This window comes from Lepisosteus platostomus, chromosome 7 (assembly GCF_059453375.1).
Source record: "Lepisosteus platostomus isolate fLepPlt1 chromosome 7, fLepPlt1.hap1, whole genome shotgun sequence".
Taxonomy (NCBI): Eukaryota; Metazoa; Chordata; class Actinopteri; order Semionotiformes; family Lepisosteidae; genus Lepisosteus; species Lepisosteus platostomus.
Window position 1 is genome coordinate 59,735,415 of NC_142617.1, and position 23,455 is coordinate 59,758,869.

Sequence of the window (23,455 nt, forward strand, 5' to 3'; positions counted from 1 at the left end):
TTTACATTGTTCCTTTTCCTAAAGAGCTTTCACATCACAGGTTTCTATAAAGTTCTTCTCTTTCATAAGAAATACTGCAGCAGGTGACTGAGCACCACCTGGGTCTGGACGTTTTTGAGGATATAAAGCGCTTTAAAACCACACTCACTGCACAACTGGGACACATTAGGGTCAGATGAAACCAGAGACAGACAGGGAAGGGATAAGCTTAAATGCCAGTTTCTTAACTTGGCTTTTAGAGTTGCTCCTGCTCTGAACTGAGTACAAATGGCCCTTTCCACACGTGCTTTCATCCAGCTGCCAGAGCACAATGAAGAGCGTCTTTGATAGAGACAGTCAGAAAAGACTGGCCTAATATATTCTTTAAACTGAGAAATTTCTAATATCACTAAATTATTTCCTCATGCTCCTTTGTGTTCAAAATGCTTTTATGATCATGTTTTCCCTTGAAACACTGCAAAGGAAAAGAATTGCGATTAGTTCACAGATTTTAATGGATTGGAACTTCCCTTTGGAATCTCTTCATTAGAACACTGAAGACAGCTTGGGTTGACTGGGCGATGGAGTTGTCATTTAACTCAAGGGGAATATGTTTAATTGTTCAATTTAATATATATTATTAATCCGCATGGGTATTTAAATTTCCTTTATAAAGTCATTAACTTAAGTTATTTAATTAAGTGTGCTCAGAACGTTTCTTAACTAATCACATTAATCAAGGGTTGACTTACTTTTTGTGACTTGGAAACTTGGGGATGCAAATTTTCTACAACTGACCTGAAAATCATAATCATACCTAATATTGGTGAAGAAAATGAAAATGCTTGTGAATGTCATTTCTGTTAACGTCAAGTACAATGAGGAGCAGCATGGGAGGTCTCAGATGAGAAGATTCTTATGCAGAAACATGAAAATGCAAATCCTACAAGACCGAAGCTCTTTTTAGGAATCTGGTGCTCTGGGATAATGATCCTAAAGCTGTTTATACTGATACATGTGCTGTAACACTTGACATAATTTCATCTGTCATCTGTCAGCAGCTGCTGCTCCTTGGCTTGTGTTTCGCAGAAGCCAATCGATTAAGATTAAGAGGATTTTTTTTAATTTTCAGAGGAAATATTTTACCCATATGTTACTGATATTGTAGAAGTAGTGTCTCTGGGGATGTATTACAGTAAGTGCACATGTCTTCATGCTTTTTACAATGTGTTTAGAAGAGCAAGAAATTATTTTGGTGATTATTGTTATTATTTTGGAGATGATTTTAAAGTTGAAGAGCTAATGGAGATTGCCACGTTACAATTTCCAAATGTTACACCTGCACTGAAATGAATTCATCACATTTTTTTCTTTTTATAAAAACCGCTGCCTTTTCTGCATTTGCTCACTGAGGAGCTACTCATGCCAACAAGTTAATTCCCAGAACACTGCAGCAGGTGAAATGTCTGGGTTTCACCCATCCAGCTGTTCTGTCCTCTGGATAGAAACCGGCTCCTCAAAAAGTAACCAAACTCAGTTTGAGACATTTACCTTTCTGTGTTCCACTGTGTGCTGACAATCCACCAGGGTCGGACCAATCAGTAACAGAAGCACGGGAATTCTACACAGGAGAAAGAAATCAGGTTGACTGTCATGAGAAGCAGATGGGAAAAAAAACACGACAAGATATGAGGAAGCACACCAAAGAGTATATTAAGGGACAGATCACCAATACATCCCTATGAGTTTTTTTCATTAAAACGTGTAAGGATAGTGTGATTAGTTTTACTAGCAATCATTATTTCGCTAAAATTATGCTACTAAATTTGTATTTTTTACCTGTGATCATTTTCATTAGAATGCAACTTTAAAAAATAATAAGCCCAAATAAAATAAGCAAAATAAGCCTACAGCTCACAGAGGCACAAGGCAGGATGAGTGTGCAGTCTTGCTGGTACCGGACAAAATCACACAGATCCTGCTAAAGGAGCTCAGCCTGTCGGCACTGTGGGCTGTGTTGCTGAGAAAAGATTCCAAGACTCTCCAGCTGACATTGGTCGATTAACTCTGGCCCAGGTGAGAGTCTATTCACTATGGGTGTGATAAGTGATCACTGCAGGAGAACTCTGGGCCCTGGTCACCCAAGCCTGCTCTTCATCCCAGGAGCGTACCCAGGCTTGCGACTGATGGGCTGAGCTCACAGGCCTCAGACTGATGGCAGCCTCTGAGCACACAGGCTCTCCCTTCAGCCGTGCACAGCCATGTTCAGGAATTCATCAATGTTTTTATTCACCCTCAATAAAATGCAAAACCAATTATTACAAAACTACTAAACACATGTAGTCTTGAAAATAAGGTTTGCCTAAGTTATTTGATTCATGCAATCAATAGGAGATGGAAACACCTTGAAGACAGTCCATGTGGCCTTCTCACTTAAGTAACCTTTATATTTGTATGATGCCATTGCCATCAGGGAAAGCACCAATTACATTGTTTCACACTGATGGAGCAGTTACAGTGACTCAAAACATGGCCAAAGCATCAGGATGATACCTACTGTAGCAAAAGCAGTATATAGTACATTTGATAACACTAATAAACTAAAAAATGAGTATGACTTATAAATGTACTCGGCTGGCAGGGTATAGTCCATTGGAGTGACTACTGTACTTTTCAGCCATGTGTACAGGCTTAGCTTTGGCATTTGCTCAATGTCATGAATCCTTGCTTAGAAGTCAAGTCCTCATTCATAATGGCTGTTTCTATTTTTTTTTTTTTTAGGAACAGTCCAAGGCAGATTCCAACAATCTGAAGCCAAATTATATCATATCCTTCTCAGAATTAGATCAGCCAGTGGGACTGGCGAGAACAAGCACAGTCCACATCTGCGATATTCAAGCAGTACCACCCAAGTGCAAATAAGTTCATGAGTATCTTCCAATCGGATATAAGAAGCTTCTGTTTCTCTGTATGTAACTGGTGGGTTTTGGTGTTTGTATTTTATATACTGCAATCAGGCACTCCCCTCTCCTCAATCTTCTTAGTGAAATTTCCATTCCTGTTCAAGTTTAGAAGTATTCTTTTCTTGCTTACTACGGAGTACTTAGAGTGTTTTCTCTTTTTGGCTTTGATTCCACATTTTCCTCAACATACACTTAATAAGAAACAGATATTTAAATTATCTGAATTCAATTACCATTAAATGTTTTTTCTTCACGTTAAGATTTTAACTCAATAATCATTGTACTCTTGACTGAATATGAAGGAATCCCTGTTTGACTCAAGGTTAGGAACACATGCATGTGCCTCAGACAGCAGATGTACAGCTCATCCACAGGCAGGTGATTTTCGTGGTACAACCTGTATGGTGGCAATGCTCTAGTGCACTGAAAGCAGGCTGCCTTCCTTATGCTCTTTCAAAACGCTAAGTGTGCCTGACCAAATATAGAAGATTTTGATGTACTTTAGAATTTCGTCCTTGGAGAAAAAATAAGCTTTTAACACAGCCAAGTGAAAATGAAAATTCAGAACTGGAACTTGTGTAATAACAATACAAATGACACTCCAATTATTTTAATCGATTTTAAGAAACCGAGACGAACGGCCACATTCCAAACATTTTTGTGTTGTTCCCTTAATACATATGTGAAAATACATCTTTGTGACCTCTGTTCCTAAAGGGTAGAGTATCTTCTCTGAATATTCAGTTCAAATAGAAATTATATTGTTTTTCTGCATCATGCGAATAAGCGTGCGATGGACTGAGCTGTTTGTGCCTGTTTTATCCCCATGCTCTTGTAAAAATGGAATGCCCTGAGCCATAAGCACAGAAAATATGTACCTGGTCTGCATTCTTTTCAAAGCCATAACTTCAGGGTACAGTAATTAAGAATGCTCGGCAGTGCTTCATTGCTGGACATGTGCCCAAGAGGCATTACCAGAAGAAACCAGACAACCTCTAACAGCTGTGTTCATTCAAGAAGCAATCTGATTAAGTCTTAGGGACCAACAAGCAAATAAATTAGCAACTTACTGACCAGGATGTACATACCGTCCTTAATTGTGACCCTGGGATCTTATGTGTGAACTAAGACTAGATACCTGTACACTATCACAAGTGCTCTGCAAGTAATGTGGTAATTACAACAGCATTTGACTTTAAGTACCACAGTGCAGCATCATTCTGGAAGCCTGCTCTCCTGTTCCAAGAATAACAAGTCACTTGTCATTTAAATCTCCTGGTTTATGGCCCATCACAGAGAAAAAAATAAATTTGTACTCTTTTGTAGGATTTGAGATAAACAGGAGCTGCAGTTCTAATTTATCAGACTGGGTATTAAATCACAGTAACAAAAAATTAATTGAGGGTATCACAAATTTTACAAATTCCAAACCAAGCACAAAATCATGAATTTTGTGAAAGTACTATAAGCCGGCATGTTGTCGTATGTTGCATGTTGCACAGCCTCGTCACAGGCGAGAGCGAGAGTTTGTGTGAATTGTATTGTGATGCGGCCCTTCCTGCTCACTAGTCCCTATAATGATTAATGCAATGTGATGTACAAGCGAAAAGAGTACAGGTTGTGCAGCAGACATTTCACTGCAGAAATGTTCCAATGTGATCTGCATGCAGTTAACAAGAAGTATTGGTTGGCAAAACAATCTCGAAGTCAAGAGCAAAATTTCTATTGGATTAAAAAAGATGTATTCACAAGCCTGCTTGTTTACAATGTCATTGGGCTGCTTCATATCACCAGGTGTTTTGTTGCCCTGTTCTGAATCACAGACAATGATGGCGATGTGATGCCCTACAAACCTAGAAATGTTGTCTATTTTGTGATAGAAATTGGGGGTTTTACACATTATCTGTCACGAAGCGTTTTTCAGGACCCCATGCAGATGATAAAATCCAGATGGGACTGCAACAAACACGGGAAGAAAGACTAGGATCAGGGCTGGAAGTAGAACAAGGGGGCGTGTCCAAGGTGCGCTGGTGCTTGGGGGCAATGGCCAAGGAAAACAAGTCCAAAGGGAGTCCGTAGGAAAATCCATGGGTGAGCAAATGTCCAGAGCCGGGTGGTCCATCCAAGTCGAACAAGACAAGAGTTAAAAGCCAGAGCGGGGTCTGGCGAGGGGTCGGGGGAATAAAAGGGGTAACAGGGCCAGGCGCTCCCAGCCCCGGACCCAGATGGTCAGGACGCCGTTGTGAAGCCGATGCCGTCGAGCCTCTCCTGGACTTGCTGGTAGGCGGGCTTCCAGGAGTCCGTCTTCCAAAGCTGAGCCCGGAATGGTGGGAGTGTCTGGCTTTTATAGGAAGGGGGCTGGAACCGGAGGCAGGTGCAGGAAATCAAAGATAAACAAGGGAGAGCCGGAGCGTCCTTAAGAGGAGGGGCCTACGATCATGACATTATCATGCGCATTTTAATTTCATTGTGGTTTGAAATGCACTCGTCAATGCTGATTCTTTCTAACCCTGAAATATAAAAATAGTGTTGCAGTTCCCCTTTAAGAGATGTCATTGAGGACTTACAAGGTAACTAAATAGAACACAGTCTGCTGTAATTCACATTTGGCCATCAATGTGGTGATTAGCTAAGATGACAAGCTCATTTCAATACACCAAACATTAGTATTAATGTAGCTTTTTTTAAAAAATAGCTAAGAACCAGAATAATTTATATATAACTACACTACAGAAAATTAAGTACTGAAGCAGGAAGGAATTTTCAGCACCCAGAATGCAAAATGGACAATGCAAGACAATCCAGATTAAAATTAGAAATGGCACATACATGGAAATAAAGTTAAATATAAATAATTAGGAATCTCACTAGATACATCACTGCCAGCATGTAGGCCACGACAGGAGAAGTAAAAAAGGTAAATAGGAAACTTGGATTCATGGCAAAGAGCACAGAATACAAATCATGTCATGTGAGTCTATGCAGAAGCAGTTTAGTGCCCGAGTTAGTCCACATCTGGATTCCTGGACTGCACTCTGGGCTCAGCCTTTTCTCTCTCATCTGCTCATCACACTTGGTTAGAGAACTTGTATAATTGAAACAAAGTACACACATTAAATGATTCTGGAAATCACAGGGACATACACAGCCAGACGCTAAATGTTGGGTGGGCTGTTAGAGGTTTGGACTGCACTTCTCCTGAGGACTGGAATCACTTCAAAGACGGCACAACGCAATTGATAACAACATCTTCCAGGAGACAAACATTCATTTTATGCATTTATGCAAGTAAAAGACAGAAGAATCACATTGATGTTATGGGTGAGATTAATCTCACCTACATTTTGTACATGTACAAAATGTACAGAATAAGGTGTAAATGTTTGAATAAGAAAATAAAGGTGCAGAGTCCTGTACAGAGACTGTAAGAAGTAAACGTGAAACAATAAATCCCCATTCTTCATAAAACAATCCCACACACTACACGGCAGCAGGATAGCCACAGTGGAGTGAAACAGCATTTGCATTGAGGGAGCACAAGAGCTTCTCTTAAGTTACACAAATTATACCCTAGAGTTGTTTTTGACAAAACTGAGTGCACATGTGCATATAAAGCAGCATACTTGGTGCCAGCCCAAGGTAGTGGAAATTGATTCCAAGACACTGACAAAGTTAACCCAGCAGATTTCTTCAGAATGAACAGTGCAAATCAGAGGACAAGTGGAAACTACTGTAAGTGGAAGTGCATTTAAAACTGACAAGGGAAGGCAGTTCTGTACCCAAAGGGTCGTGGGAGTATAGACCAGGCTACCCAGCCATGCTGTTGAAGATGATATCCTGGAATAAGCTACTAACTACATAACAGGCTAGATGGCCTGGATGGCCTCCTCTTGTTTGCACTTTTTTTACATTCTTATATGGATGTTGGACTAGCAGTGTTCTGTACCAGAGTTTGGCAACTCAGTGCTCCCAAGGTACAGCCTGTGCAACAACGGTTACTGTAGGAGAGTCTTGGCTGTTTTGCTGCAGATGTGCACCACTTACAGTAGTTCAGCGGCACACAAGAGCATCTGGCCGATGACACCTTCCTGCCACTGACTCCCACTCGCCTTCCCCCCCAGACTGCCCTGTCCAAGACCTCTCTCGGGGAGGCAGAGAAAGGCTGAAGTCGCCCTTCCAGCAAATGGCTCTGCCCAGCAGCCAGCTGCAGCAGCACAGCAGGTAATAGAGTTGAGAGATCTTAACTGCAGCATGGCAGCAGAAGAACAGTCCCAGTGTTAGAAATGTGCTCACGGCATCTAGCAAGACTGCCAGCAATGCAGGTGAAGAACAGGAGTGACCAAAGTCGCTCCTTGCACCCAGCTGCATATTTCCGGGAAGGGACAGCAGAAGATTCCTAGAGGTCCAGGAGAGTGAGCAGACAGTGAAAGAAGAGAACTCTAGACCTCACAGAATACACATGTTTTTTTTCCCATAGGTTTACTTAAGTCTTGCTAGATATCCAAAGACCAGCTTTGTTGCTCACTCTGGAGAACTTTATTCTGAATTTTTCAGTTCCTGCTGTCAACATCACCTACTTATATAAGTTTATATAAGAAGGTGCTGAGAGAAAGCGTCTCTGAGATGTTTCTCTTCTAAAATGAAAAGGAAAGACACTTATGCACGTTGACACATCATCAAAATTCCCACATCTCAAAAGTTGTGCCAACCACGGTCACTAATTGTATTTCAGCTTCCTACACAAACCAAGGTTACAACATCACCCTGTAGCACAACTAACTGGCTTTGCTCTTAATAACTGGGAACTGACTTGCTCGTCTTGGTGTTGGTGCTCTGTGATCCAAATCTGGGTCTTGTCACAGAGACCAGAGACCATGAGTCCAGCCCGGACTATGGCGTCCCCCACCCAAGCCCAGGACTCCCCAGGCAGCAGCAGGCCAGTGAGCGAGCACTGCCAGGGCTGGGGCTGGGGCTGGTCACACCACTGTGGCTTCACTCTGCCTCTCCTCTGCTGGAAGGAGGATTACAGCAGAGGGCTGACGAGCAGCACTCGGGACATTGCAAAGTGGGGTCTAAAACTATGCACTATCCACATTTAAAAAAAGAGAGCATTTTCTACTGATATGCACTTGTCTTGAAGACGTGCAACCAAACACAAACAAGACGTTTAAAATTAAAATCACAACTTTTTTTAATGACCTCATGATACGCAGCAACCAAAAGGTCTCCAGACTCATAATTTCATCATGTAAGAATAACAGAAGACATGCGCTGAAGTTCTGAACTTTAAAGAAGTAAAATGGACAACAGAGTTCTCTTTACCTGAGGATCCTGGCAAAGGATTCTTCCATATTTCCAGATCTTGAAAGGACAGGGCAGAAGTGGAGGTATTCTCCTCCTGAATATCACCAAAACACCGTGTTATCCTAGAAAATAAAACAATTTCCATGAGCAAAAAAGTACTACCAGAACAGTTGTAGTACTTTTTTTCAGATTTTCAGTAATAATAAAGTTAAAACTAAAATCATAATTCCAGTAGTGTTTGGAATATACTTTACCAGTGTATTCAGGAGAAGATACATTATAAAAACTTGTACAGTATGTGTTATGATAGCAGGACCATATCTTCACATGTGTGAAGCCGCCAGTGAGTTATTAAAGCTACCTTAATGAAACTTCACATTGATAAATTTAGCTTAGCATTTCTGCACTATTAATAGTGATTTTTCTACAGTTTTACCCCAGCCTTAGCACAGTTCTGCAGTCATTACCTATGGTTGCAGCATGAGTTAACTGTTTTATCAGTCAGGTTTAAAACGAACAAATATTGCAAGGTGCACAAACACTAAGCTAAATGTAATACAGGAACCTTTTATTAGGCTGTTTATTTTATGAGTCTTTAACTCAGAAATCCATGTAGACATGCTGGAAGGATGTTAGTGTTCATATTTAAATACGATACCTTTAAGCAGTTACAAGAACTTAATTTAAGATTTAAGCTAACATTTCTGGAACTGGGAACACAGATCTTTAGTTTACCATAAAACAAGTAATAATAGAGTTCACTTGAAGTCTCCTGTTGAAACAGTATCTAAGATCTGTTTTGCTGCTAAGACACTTAGGCTGGAGTTCAGCTTGTGTCCAGATCACATGTGTAAAAAAAGCTTCTTCTTGACTCTGATGCCTGAGACTGAAGAGGAATAATAATTACTGTACAAATGTCACCCTTTATAAATTAGTGTCCATTTTAAAACTTGCTATTCCTCTCAATAGCAGCATGGGATTCTTAGTTTTACTTGAATCAAAGAGCTTTCATGAAAAAATGTGGGCACACAGACAAATCCCAAACAATTATCTGAAGCCAGATATCAGATGGTTTCATAGGTGAGCAATTAGACTACATACTGATGAAAATCAGAACCTTCTATACCCATGAGAAATGCAAGGACAAGAGTAAAGCCCATGTACAAATACTTCATTATAAGGTCTGTATTTTTTTTACAGATTCTCAGAAAAGAATGACTAGTGCCTGGATTATCAAACCAGAAATCACCTGCCTTCAGTCTGTTTTCAATGCTAGGTGTGAACACAGATGGTGTTTGTGATTTCATTACAATGCACTAAAAGCAGAGGCCAGATTAGCAGTGGAAACATTTCAAGGCTGTGGTTCAGTGACAGGAATTGTAGTTGCAAACGGTATTGATCAGACATTTAAGAAAAGATGCTCTGAAGTGGATCAATTATTTTTTTAAATTTTACTTTTGCTTTTGGACTGGCGTCCCATCCAGGGTGCATCTTGCCTGTGCCTGTTGCTTGCCGGGACTCTGTACTGGATAAAACAAATGGACGGAGGGGAGGACAGACTTTTGTTTTTCTGGATCAAAAAATTCTGTCCCACATTTGCATCGCACTCAAGAGGACATCAGTCTCTAACAGGCCCAACAAACTGAAGTGTTCGGTAGCTATTTTAAATCAAGCATCTGATACACTACCAAGCATTCATTAATGGTGATGCTGTTTTTAATTCTACTAATAATAAATACTTTTGTCATTCTAGACAGGAAGTCTGAGCAAAATGTAATAATAGCCCAGACTGAGAGGACCGTGGTACACCACCAGATTAAGGGGAGTGAATATTTTCAGGCTGGTGCAGAGAAGATTAGAGGGGTTATTAAAAACCTGAAACACAAGCAGGGACAGGGAAGATGAGGTTTTAAACCACTGAGGACAGAAAAGGGGATAATTCATAACACACAGAGCAGTGGAGGTGTAACAGGGCCCATGCACTGTCACAGCAACATGAATCTCTGGCTACAAACCCTCTGGGTCCAATTACAGACCCATTTGACTCAGAGGATGTGCTTGCCTCTGTGCTGCATGGCTTCATGGTAATCTGAATCTCAGCCAGAGATGACCAGCATGTGTGAGAGATGTCTGCTACAAACCGTCTGACCACCGCGATGAACAAATCAAGTGTATAACTTGTTCAATAAAGTAACATTTAACTGGAAAAAAACAAGAAAAGCTGAACTTTCCAGGACCTGCAGGAGACACCTGCTGTAGGCTGTGGTCAGTTTTTCCAATAGTCTTCTACATTAGTGTGCCAGTGAGAGAGACCACACAGGGATCCTTCAGAGCCTGAGCATGAAGGCATCAGCCAATCAGGTCTGAGCTGGACACACTGTAAGGGGACCACAGCCAATCAGTGCAAGAGGCTGCTCTTTACTATCAGAGGACAGCTGGATGGAGGTTAAAAAAACACAGCTGCTGCTCCGAGTCTGCACACACATTCCGGAAAAACAGGAGGGCGGCACTTAAAACAGCAAGAGTGAAAAAAGAAGCTGGGACAGTGTGGGAAAGAGGGCAGGTGCACGAGGAATGGGCAGCGCAGAGCTCCCTTCTGCTCCATCAGCTCACAAACCACTGAAGTCTGATTGCTCTTGGAAGTCCAAAACATCACAGCACCTGAGGAAAGCTGGAAACAGGAAGCAAAGCAATTCTAAAGCTTCAGAGCAAGAGGACTGTGTTCTTCACATGAATAGATTCATCATCCCTGTGCTACTTACAGTGTGATGTATGGGCATGACGTGCTCTGCAGGTCTCCTCGACAGCCCTGTGAAGGGGTGACCAGAGGCATTCAGTCCAAGTTCAGGGCTGTGTCTGCTAACGCACTCTAAACCAGAGCAGGTATCCAATGTGACTTGAGACATTCATAAAACATGCAGACTTGCTGCAGAAGCACCAGTCTTGCACAGAACCCAGCAAGACTTTGCACGATCCTACACAGGATCCTTCAAGTCTTAAAGATAGAGTAAGATCCTAGAAGAGTACTTAAACCAGTCAGTAACTGTTTCTGGGCGTGATATTAACAAGGACGCAGTTACCACATCTGTTAAATAAACATTATACTGTATGTTATGCCACTGCATTTGCTTTTTTTTCCTTTTAGAGAAAGTGTCCATAATACAACAGTAGGAAACACGAGCCACATGAATAAATACAAAATATTTAAGAAGAAAGATGCAAAATGAAATGATTCGTTTCGGACTGTTACAAACTTGGAAAGCCCAACCATCAATCATCCTTTGGGAACTAGTGATCTAGTTTTCCCTGGTTCTCCTCTCACGCTGGTTCCTTGCAGGTGAGTGGACAGTACTCACTCAAAACTTGTTTCTCCATCTTATTAATCACAGGCTGCCATTCTTACCATCTCTTTAACAGTTGAATTAAAATCTTGTCTAATGGGCTTCATCCATATACAACTTGCATATTAAAACCAAAAATAAGCAAGCTTGGCAAGGTTGTGTGACCGGGGGCTTTACAGTCAACAAATACAATCTAGTGTTCATTACAACAGACACCCCCCCACTTACTGCTGACTCCTAACGATCTATTCAGATACAATTACACACATGAGAGCTGTATGGCAGCTGTTCTCAGAGCTACGCTGCATGCACTCCCCGCCTTGAGCTTGTTTTCCTGTAAACAATCCCCTCTGTACCTGCCAGTGGCTCTCTCACTGCAGGGAGCACTGGAGTCGTGGTACCAAACTTCTAGATTTACACGACGGACATTATCCTTCGCAGCGAAGAACTGTAACTCCAACCTGAAGGATTTGTGTTTTACTCCCGTAGGTTTTGAGTTACTCTGCTTTAAAAACTCCTCTGATTTATTGCTCAAGGTATGTAATAAAATGTAATTACAAGGTGTTTAAGCGAGATATAAAATAGGATTCCAGGAGAGAGCCTGCAGCATATTCTGAAGGTGTGAATAAAGAGAGTGGTGTGAGATGGAGGCAGAAAGGCCAGAAGGAGAGAGGACAGTAGGAGCTGACTAGGCAATGATGCATTGTCACGAGAGGAAATTCAACGACAATGTTAAAGGCACGACTGTGCACCACTTTAATGTTCTAGATTGCGTGTCTGCAGTACAAAAGCTGCAAGCACACATCCAGCTTGAGCACACTGACATGCACTGGGGTTCTGCTGTGGTGTTTAATATAACAAGGCAAAAAAAAAACAAGAACACCCAAATACTCTGAAACTATGACACCTGTACCAATACATTTTCAATGCTCTCTCCCAGATAGTACTGAAATTCAATAGGGCCAACTAAAAAAATGGTTTTTAACTTCAGGAACTTGGCTAACAGCGTCTGTGGAAAATGAAAACTGTATCAGACCAAAACATTTCTCGTGGATAAAAACATCCCAAGTCAAAAAAGGAATCAGCCAAATAAAAATCTATCAGTTAAAAGGTCCAAGTTAATAACAGGCCAATAGAAGCTGTGGCTGTGATGTTACCTCACTCTATGAAATATAATGCAACAGAAAAACAGGTCACAAATCAGGATTACGTGGTTCCCCTGTCATGCAGTAAAGGAAACTATGCAAAGTCATTAATAAAGAGTTAGCCTGAAACACAAAAATCCTTTAGTCCACAACAAGGGCACACTGTTAGATGCTGCGCACAAACTGTTTCACAGGCACTGGAACCCCTGCTGGTTTTACATTGCAATAAAGCATCTCTGATGTCACCATTTGCCAGTGTCTGCTTCCGTCAGCTCGAGCCTACCTCTTCATGAGGGTTAGTGACTCAGTGCATGCTGACCATGCACTTGCACTATCACTTCAGTTATTACAGGCTTACACCACTACCCCTTATTTCTAATATCTCAAATTCTTAAGATTGTGCTCTTAAGTGTTTTTTGCACTCTGAAGTCCAGTTCATAAAAGGGTCAATGCACACCTTACGCAGTAGCTTAGACATGCATTACTCTGCTCAGACTGCCAACTCTAACTCTACAGCTCCAGAAAACAGCTGATACAAAGCTCTTTCTTTTCTGAGTTTTGGTTTAGTTCTCTGTACAATTACTTTATCGAACAATTCTGTTCAGGCTAATAGTTAAAAGACAATCGGTTAATTTGGTTGACAGCAATGCTCTGTTGTTTTATACATCAAGTGAATACAGATGTGTTAGAAATGATCTTATCAAACTTACTGTCACTTACCAAATATTGTGTCAATGAAGCACGAAGACAGGAAAAAAACACAGATCTTAAAAGATTCTTTTAGAATATCCATTCAGAATAAACAAATGTTTCACAATCTATAGTATATTAGAAATAAACGGCTTTGTGCGAAACATGAATTAAAACTGTGAATCTGCTTGTTTAGGAAATTCATTTTACAAAGGCTATGCCATAAAAAGAGTTTAAATGTTCCTCAGAACATGGGAAAATCCCCTTGATTGAAAATAGAGAGGAACCATTTACCACTGTGGGCTAATTGAAGTTTCCCAGGGACTCAAAAACTGATAACTTGCGTTGCTCTAGTTTCAAACAGCCATGACAGAGTGAGAGTGACAGTGGCAAGAGAACTACTGCCGAGTCGTGTTTGCAAAATGGTCGATCTTCCAGTAATCTGAAAACAGAGTCTAAAGTTGCGGTTGACAATTTTAGGAATCCAACTGTGGCGAAATGGATATGTAAACAGGAAAATGCATAATTAAGTTCTAAAAACATATCACAAAATACATAGAGCAAGATGGGCAAAATTTAAAGAACTGTCACTTAAAATGTCTAAAGAACAGTTTAAGAACACACAGCTCCTTATAGAACAAGCAAAATGAAGCAAGACCACATGAAACAAAGACCACAATGAGCAGCAAGGACAAGTTGAGACACATCAGAAAGGCTAAACGAATGATAGAAAAAAATATCGCTGAGGGGGCAAAAATCAAGAGGAAACCTTTCCTCTGTTTAAAGGCAGATGAAAAGCGGTATTCAATCATCCTTGCAAAGCAGAGGTATAATTTCTAGAGGGCACATTTTCTGTCACAGCACATAAGCATGGTACTGTCATTTATTTTCATCCATTCAGTCCAAATTATCCCCCAAAGAATATGTATACGTACTGCATTCCTGTTTTTACATTTTTTAACTGAAACTCATCCCATTGTGCATGGGTTAAGGTTAGGGAACTGTCAAGGCCTGTGCATGATTTTTAAAACTTTCATTTTTTCTGTGCTAAGTACATTAAAACATGAGAAGCTAATGATGAGAACAGTCCATTCAGACTGTCAGTACTCTCCATTTTTCAATACACTTGGTATACAGACATTCCTATCGTACAGGATGATCCCTCCATTGGGGCCCTCTTTCCTGACCTCCCTACCATCTCATATCGCCAACCACCTAATCTGCGCAACCTTCTTGTTCACAGCTCCCTTGACCGCCCTCAGCAACCATCCACACCAGGTACTTTCCCTTGCAACAGAGCTCGCTGTATCACCTGCAAGTACACATCTAACACCACACTCATCCAAGGCCCCTCAGGACAACTCCGGATCACCCAGATGGAGTCTTGTACCTCAGGCAACCTTGTTTACAGAGACAGTGAAGAATTCTGTATTGGTGGGTAAACAGCATTGAAAGGAGACAGTATAAAATAATAATTCCTTACACTTATATAGTGCTTTTCTGGACACTCCACTCAGAGCACTTTGCGGGTAATGGGGGTTTCCCTCCATCCCCACCAGTGTGCAGCAGTATGCTCCCCATACACCAGCTATCACTGGGGAGGAGAACAGAGTGATGAAGCCAGTTCATAGATGGAAGAGGTGCAGGTCCATATACACATACAACAGAAAGAGTCTACACAGGATGTTCAAAGGGCAAAGAGTTAGGAGTATGCTGTACTACAGGCCACTGAATTTACATACAGTACCACTGATAATGCAGTCTTACTTAATGAAATTAGGAATGTATGCAGGACAGCATGGTGATGACCTGCTTTGCATTGCTGTCCTGTAGCACCAGGGTTTGAGTTCGATTCTGGACCTGGGGTGCTATCTGTGTCAAATATTGGTAGGTTAATTGGCTTCTGGGAAAACTGGCCATGATGTGCGTTTGCCCTGCGATGGATTGGCATCCCGTACAGGGTGTACTGTATGTACAGTACCCTGCCTTGCACCCATTGCTTAACGGGACAGGCTCCAGCTCCTCCTTGACTCTGAAATGGAAAAGGCTCTTAGAAAATGGAAAGCTTATCAAAGTAGATTTTAATTTTCCTACATACAGTATGTTAGAAAAAAACATCAGGGATGTCCGAAGCCCAATTGGTAGAGGAGACAAATAACTGTTTTTTTTTTCACTCAAGGTGGTAGCACCTGCTAGTAGGAATGCCTCTACTGCTACTGTATTATCCAACACACAATGAAGAGTAAAGAAAACAGGTAAGAGACATTAGGAAGTAGTGATCACAATATGCATTGCATTGCATTGCATTGCATTGCATTGCATTTAAGGTACTGTATGTGTGACTGCACAGGTAGAGTCCAAAGCAAAGTTTACAATTTCAGGAAAGCAGACAATGAAAATTGAGTAAAGACAAATAAAGAATCAGTAGGAAATGGCTGGTTGCATTTAAAGACATTCCTCTTTCTAGCACCAATCACATTCACCTCAAAACATAAGTAAACCAAATCTAAAAAGCAGAGAACCGGGAAATGTGATGGTTTTATCCTGGACTTAAAAGTTTCTGCAGTTCTCTTAATCTATCCCAGTGACATTTCTGTCCAGCCAGGAAGGCGTCTGGCAGCTCGTACAGTATATTTATATACAATGCTACTTGAAGAAGAGTGTGAAAGTTAAGCACAACTTCCCAAGTATAATTAATACTTGGAATAATCACTTCCCTTGATTTACATTCTACAATCCTAACTACGGTATCTAAGCATTTTGTTGGCCCTTTTATTGCTTCATCATACTGTCTAGTAGAAGTTTGTTGACTCATGGCTTTCTCTCTTTCTCGTGTATTGATTCTTCCAGTTCAATGCCACCCTTGCTGTTCTTGCTGCCTGCATGGAAAACATTTAAGATAGATACTTTATTGATCCTGTGACGGAAATTGCAGGGATATTTCCCAAGTTACATTTCTCTTGCTAGGTGTCCACTCAGACATTTGCTGATGTCCTTATGTAATGGTTGCATCACTTGTGAATGTCAACAGACTACCCAAGATTTAGATTGGCAATACAGACTGGACAGGACAGGGTCTTAGAACTGACCCCTGTGGAACACCAGTAATGACCTTGCTGCACTGTAAGGTAACTCCCCTCACCAGGACCAAGTTTTCTTCTTTATAACAAACGTGACACTCATGCACATAATGCTTTGGATTCCTACAGCTCTGAGTTCAAGGTCTGTTAAGTCTTCCTGGACAGCATCTCTTCTAAAGCCATCTTGACTATCTCCCACAATGCACTTCTGATTTAGTTCTTTTTTTTTTACTTTAGACATAACTGAGGTGCAGCTAGTAGATTTATAAGAAGGAGACTATATTTATGCTAAAAAGAGAAGACTGCTATTTTTAAATGTCTATATAATGACCAACAGTATGTATAACAGGTGATTGGAAGCAGACCTATGTATCTTTAGATTTCTTAAATAAGCAGAAATGTGAATTGGGCAAAAAGTTAATAGAAATTTTAAAGTGGTAGATGTAATTTAAAAGAGAAATCCCACATCATATATCATTTCTCCATAAACCCTTTTAGCTTTTCTAGGTTCAGAAAATGCATTATATCTCTTATCCAATGGGTTAGAGAAGGAGGGGCAGCCTTCTGACAATTTAGTAGGACGAAACGTCTGATCAGAAAGGCTGCAATACTAATACCTCAGCCCGTGTTCTGGACAGCTGGACATCCCCTGGAACTCACCGAACAGCACATCCACAGGTGGCTTCGCAGGGCACAGACGGAATACTGGAAAGGGCTTTGAAGACAGAGGACTGGGATGGCTACGATCTGGACATGGTCACGGTCTGGCCTGCTTGCGACCAGTCACAGACTGTATCTATGTCTGGACAAATCACAGCCAGGTGTGTGTAATGCTCCACCCTAAACTCAATTAAACCATATCTGCCACTGATGGAAGAAGAATGTACTGTATGTGAGACTCTACATATCTCCAGTCTTCTCCTGTTCCCATGAGGCAAGTGGGGGAGGCCCATGAGAGGATTGTGGCATGAAGTTGGAAAAACCACACCCTTATCGCCAGGATTAAGGTCAAGTAGAGAATCAATGTGGGATTATCATACAGATATCAGAGGAAACTGAGACCCTTCATTGTGAGCAAAGAAACAGTCCCCTAAAAACAGACAACATTTGTTTTTCGAACTGTTTGTGATAGTTGAGAAAATGAGGCAAGATTTTTTTGACAGACATGCCAACAAGAGATTTAATACCACTACATATATATATAAGAAAGTGTGTTGCTGGACTTTTATCTTATAAAAAAGACAAATCGAACACTTTCTGTGGTACAAGCTAATTTTTTACAAGTGAATTGTGTCAGCTATTGCTGTTTATTTTCCATCATAATGATGAATCATATTAAGCAGATTAAAAGGGCATTTATTCCTTGAATCTATTAATATTATTCATACTGTTTAAATAGTAACCAAACCCCAATTTCTCTTTAGTTGCTCAGAATGTGCAGCAAGAGAAACTTTGCTGAACAATGAAGCTCTCACACCACAAAGCTCTCTGTAATCAGCACTGCACACTATTTTCTTAAAGCATTAGGCTTTGGCAACATTCCTTAGCTCTCTGCCCTCATTTTTCTTCACTAATTTCCCACAGATCTCACCAATATTGTCTTAACTGCAATGTAACTCATACTGTGCTGCTGACAACACGATGCAGGCAAAAGCAACACTTCACAGGCTGGGCTGTAGCAGAGAGACTGACCCTCCCTGAGAGGTCACTAATGCCATTTAGAGAGAAAGGGAAAGGACAAGGTCAGGAAGTCAAAAACTGAACCATGTGGTTGCAGAGGAATCACCCTTGTATTAAAAGGAAAGTTACATAGTGATGAATAAGAGCGAAACTGGAAGTTGAAATTTATGATCACCTTCAGTGGAAAAGCAGATCTTATCTGTAATATACCTTGAGATTATACCATTCCATTAAAACAAAATGATGGAAAAAACCATCAGAGGACTTAACCAAGGCAAATAACCCCAAGATGCTGGGTGAACTACTGTATACAGTACTTCAATTCATGAGTTCTCTTAGATCTCCCCTCCCTCTTGCTCTCAAGTACAGGTTTTTTAGAACACACCCGACAAGCAGTAGTGTTGCATTTCATCCACAGAAATCTGAAGACCACTACTGTATCTCTGCATTTTTTTCCAGATTTATGAAGTAAAACAGAATTTTTCCCCAATGCTGAAGACTATTAGTTTGGATAAGGTAAATTAGGTCCAGACAAGAAATAACCTCAAATTTTAATGAAACACAATTCTCTGCACCGATCTCTGAAGGAGCATCTGTGGAGAAATCAGGTTTGGTGCTTAGTTTAAATCTACAATATCTTAATACAACCCCCATCCAAGAATATCTGGGACAAGAAAGCTAATACTCCTGTTTTTGTTCTTCAGATGTTGAACATACCAGAGCGTCTATCCAGCCTGGGCTGGTAGAAGTGTCATTGTTATCACTGAATTGGTTTCCAATGCAATTACCAGGACAATCTGCGATTCAGAAAACAAGATAAAGTAATGGCTTAAGGATTTACAGGATACTTTTCTGAGAAATGAATGAGGGCGAACGAAGCCTTTTTCCAGCATGCAGTCCCGGGGCTACAGTTTTCAAAAGGTTATGTCACTGTAGTCCTTACACAACACATCTGAGCTCTCCTGGCATGAGCGCTGCGCTGGCTGAAGCGCCTGTAAACGGATTCCCAGCCTTTGCGCTGCCTCGCAACATCTATCACTGACGTTTTAAGCGCCGGCACGTTTGTAAAACACAAGAAAACGATGCGAGAGTCACCTTTGATTCGAATCACAAAAGGATTCGAAAAATATATATCCGCCAGAAACACACCTCTGCCGAAGACAGAGACTATTTTATTTGTGAACAATTAAATATTTTTTTTTATTTTTTATTTTATTTGTGAACAAATAAAATAATGGGCGAAGGTTAAACGCACCTCTCCGTGTAACTGTTTTTTTTTTGTACCACCTACAGCGTCTGAAATACGGACACTTTTCTGCGGCGATATCTCTTGATAGATCGCGCTACTTGATCCACAGAAAACAAAACACATTTAAGACGTTACTCCCACAAATAAAGTCCATCTTAATCTTTGCAAGTAGTCACACGGTGTGTGAACCATGTAAGCATATCTCAGAATGAGTCTGTCGGTGCTCTATTTTAAAAATTCAGTGACACTTCCATTGCATTTCTATGGACTCGCTCGACAGCCGTCCTCGCAAGTTTCGTGGGTCCATGAGGGCTTGAACTCAGCGAGACCCTAAGCAAGCGGGGAAGGCGCTTCAGCTATGGTTCGTGGGAATAACGCAGGTTTCAAGTACAGGAAGTAGCACTTTGAAACTACCAGTATTGGAGTACAAGCCTAAAATGCATTACTGTTATCAAGGAAAGACCCCGGACAGCCGACAGTCGCTATCGGTCTCCTTTCATTCGCACTCAGGATGAACACGAGCAGGGCGCAGGGCTGTGATCGCAAGACACGCTCTGCTAAGGTTATGATGTTATACGATTTAAAGGTGACGAACAACAGAAGAAAAATGATACTTCAGGACGGCCGAGAGTAGAGTTAATGACATTCACTATAAATGATTTTGGTTTAGTTCAGCCCAGGACAGTGGAGCAAACCGCACAAGTGTCCACAGCTCACGTGAAAACGCTGGAGTAAAGAAAAAGCATGCTGTGAAATCGGTGCTTCCCTGCAGTTTGGAGATCGTACTGTATACTGTTGTCATTCATTATGGTCACAGTGGTATCCGGGAGTCCCCGTTTTTAATGTACACGGACTGTAACTTAACCAGACCAATTAAAAATATACCGTACTGTGTTAATACCACCATTACCTTAAATACATAACAGAAAAAGAACTCAGTACACCAAACTTTTTCAATATACTGTATCTATTAAAAAAGACATCACATTAAAAAGTCGTCCAATTGGACAGTATAGATACAGTTCCTTAGATTATGGATACAGCTGATTTTCGAGGAAAAGCTCAAAGCGTAGGTTCCATTTACTGAAAACAAAGCAGATTCAAACCTATAAAGCGCTACCACGGCGCAGTAAAAACAGTTTTTAATTTACCAAGTGAAACCACAAGCCACATTTACAGTTTGCACGGTTGGTACATACTGTACGCCCAGGAACGGTACTAAAACACTAATACTGCTTTCTAGCACAAACAAGAAACAGGTTCAAAGCGGAGTTTCTGCCGCAAAGCCGCATCACTTCACCTCGTGAGTCTGCGGAGGTGCGCGCTGGGAGCCCGTCCTCCAGGCGCGGCGCAGGAGCGCGGAGCCGCGGGGATCAGCACACCTTCAACAGGCGCCTTGAAATCCGAAGCGCAGCGCCGAGTCGCAACAGGGACCCCAAACATTTAAGACCACATCCCGCAAAACCTAGCACCATAGTCTTAAATATAACCTTGAAATACAAGGTTCCCCCCCTCCCCAGTCCACGGTAAGCGTGTCACCGCTGCGCTCCTATTCTATTCCTTGCAGCTCCTGTCCACTTTCCGCGTTTCAGCGCCCCGGTCTCTGGTAAACTGGAGCTGTAGCTTCGTGCGCCCCCTGCTGCCGCTTCTGTTTCTGTATTTCGGGAGTGTGAAGCCTTTCACTGTTACTGCTTCTCCTGCTTACACCTGTGAATTAAAGATGCTACAGTACGTAGGTGTACATACTTATATCCCCTCATTAGGGGTACATTTGCATCCGTATCTCACAGTAGAAGGTTCTCTTAATTTTGATCTGGCAGTTTGTGACTTGAATATTGTACTGCTGTACCTCACTGTTTTAACAACTTCCCAGTTACACTTCTAATCAGGATACAACGTATCCCCCCTTCTTGCTCAAAAAGGCAATGGGTGGGGAGTAAATCCTACTCTTGCGGAGCTGGGACTCAGCCAGGTCAAAGGCTGAGGACGCACCCGATCCTGTCAACGTTAACGCGCGGCGGGTGATAAGGATGTACAGTATCACCGGCGCAAACTGCGCCCCCGTGATCTCTGTTGCGAGAATGGCCGTCACAGGAAACAGCGCTGCACGTGGATATTTTGTTTAAAATGTCAAATTTAACAAATACAAATTTTACGTGTGCGTTTGTTTTATATTACAAAAAAAAAAACCTTTTCGGTTCTCTGCTTTGTTATAATCGCAAATGTGCCTCTTTGTAAAGGAGCCTAATTCTCATGTTTCAATTAATTTCAAACAATAACACGAATTAGCAACGAACTCCCCGATGTGCATCTACGGCCGCGGTTTTACAGTATGTACAGTGCCCTGTACTACACATCTAGTAGTTTCGTGCCCAAGGCATTAGAGCACAGGGGCACTGGAGCTGGGGGGGCTTTGCAGGGCTCACTACTGATCCCAGGGGGCCACAGCAGGGTTTCATTGCATCTGCGCTCTTCCCTAAAATGAATCCTTAATTGGACCATCAAGTTGCTTGGCTGGAACCTTTGCAAATAGTTTTTTTTTCTACCTACATGTTGGAGAGCTTAAGTGATATATGAAACACAATAGTTAAAAGGCAACCCGCTACATGTTTAGGAACTGAAAACTTAAAGAGCTCAGTCTCAACCTCTGATTTGCTTGGTTAAGAGTTCAGCTGTTTAATTGAGTGCTCAGGTGGAGGAGACACTAGCAGGCAAGTGAGATCGGGACCCCTGGGGATGGAGGGAGCTTCTTTAGAGTCATGCCTGTGCCCATTTCTCCCCTGAAAAGAGCAGGGGCATCATCTTTCCCACTGCAGTAGTGCACATGTGCACATTTAAAGTGATGTTTGCAAGCCATGCTAATGCAATGAGACAACTTTTGTCTGTCTTAGTATCTTTATGTGAATGTACGTGACAATTTAAATGAGTTAATATGACTATTATTTTATTAATTTGAATTTATTCGGTTGCGTAATACAATTGCATTATATACAGTACAGCAAACTCCCAAAACTTATGTGTAACAGAAAGAAGTTAAATACAGTAGTGCCACACCGCGTTATGTACAGTATAGAGGTTTAAAAACCCAAAAGATGCAGAAAAATCCAGAGCAGTATAAGAACTGAATCTTTTAAGCCTGGGGAAGAGAAGGTTAAGGTGGAACTCCAACCTGTTTAATGAGTAAATACTGTAAATAAATATTAAGCATGCTGTCTTGCATTACTGTTTATTTATTAATGTGTTATTGAACGTTATATTGAATGTGCCTGCATGTTTTGTGTAGCCCATAATTAAATCATGTCCAGTTATCACAGAGATATTAAATAGCACAATCCACGACTATCAAATTATAAGGCAATTAACTACAATTAATTGAAGAGACGGGATGCTGGTTTAGTGAGAGAGGGGGGCAAGTAGCCCAGGGAGGAAGAGAAGGAACGAGGAAGAGATCTACAAAAAGATTTAGAGGAAGGCATAGTGGTTTGCAGCTGAAGTACAGTAGGTGCCACGATCGTAAACCTCTCCTCTTAAGGACGCTCCAGCCCTTCCTTGTTAATTCCTTATCTCCCGCACCTGCCTCCGGGTCCTGTCCTGCATGCTATAAAAGCCAGGCGTTCCTGCCAATCCGAGCTCAGCTTTGGAAGATGGACGCCCGGAAGCCTGCTTACCCGCGAGTCCAGGAGTGCCTCGACGGCATCGACTCACAACGGCGTCCTGACCATCTGGGTCTGGGGCTGGGAGCACCTGGCCCCATATCCCCCTTTTATTTCCCCCGACCTTTCGCCGGATCCAGATCCGGCTTAACTTCGTTCGTCTGTGTCGGGATGGATCACCCGGCTTTGGACATTGGCTTTCCCAGGATATTCTAACGGACTCCCTTGGCCTAGTTTGCCCTGGACACCCCCCCCCCCAGAGCACCACTGCACCTTGGACATGCCCCCTGTTATTCTTCCAGCCCCTTTCCTAGTCTTTTTCCCCGTGTTTTCTCACTCCCTTCCGCATTGTGCTGTCTGCATAGGGTCCT

The 23,455-nt window shown here is 41.6% G+C and overlaps 1 protein-coding gene across 1 annotated transcript in view; it reads right to left on the reverse strand.

The window, feature by feature from the left end:
- thsd4 (thrombospondin type 1 domain containing 4) overlaps positions 1-21,379 on the reverse strand; it is a 148,853-nt gene extending 127,474 nt beyond the window's left edge. Inside the window, exons 1-3 of the mRNA XM_088641475.1 lie at positions 20,732-21,379; positions 8,265-8,368; positions 1,531-1,600 (exon numbers count right to left, since the gene is read on the reverse strand). Of these exons, the coding sequence (XP_088497601.1) occupies positions 1,531-1,600; positions 8,265-8,293 (99 nt within the window). The 5' untranslated portion in view covers positions 8,294-8,368; positions 20,732-21,379. The remainder of the gene's footprint in view (positions 1-1,530; positions 1,601-8,264; positions 8,369-20,731) is intronic.
- Between the last annotated feature and the right edge of the window lie 2,076 nt (positions 21,380-23,455).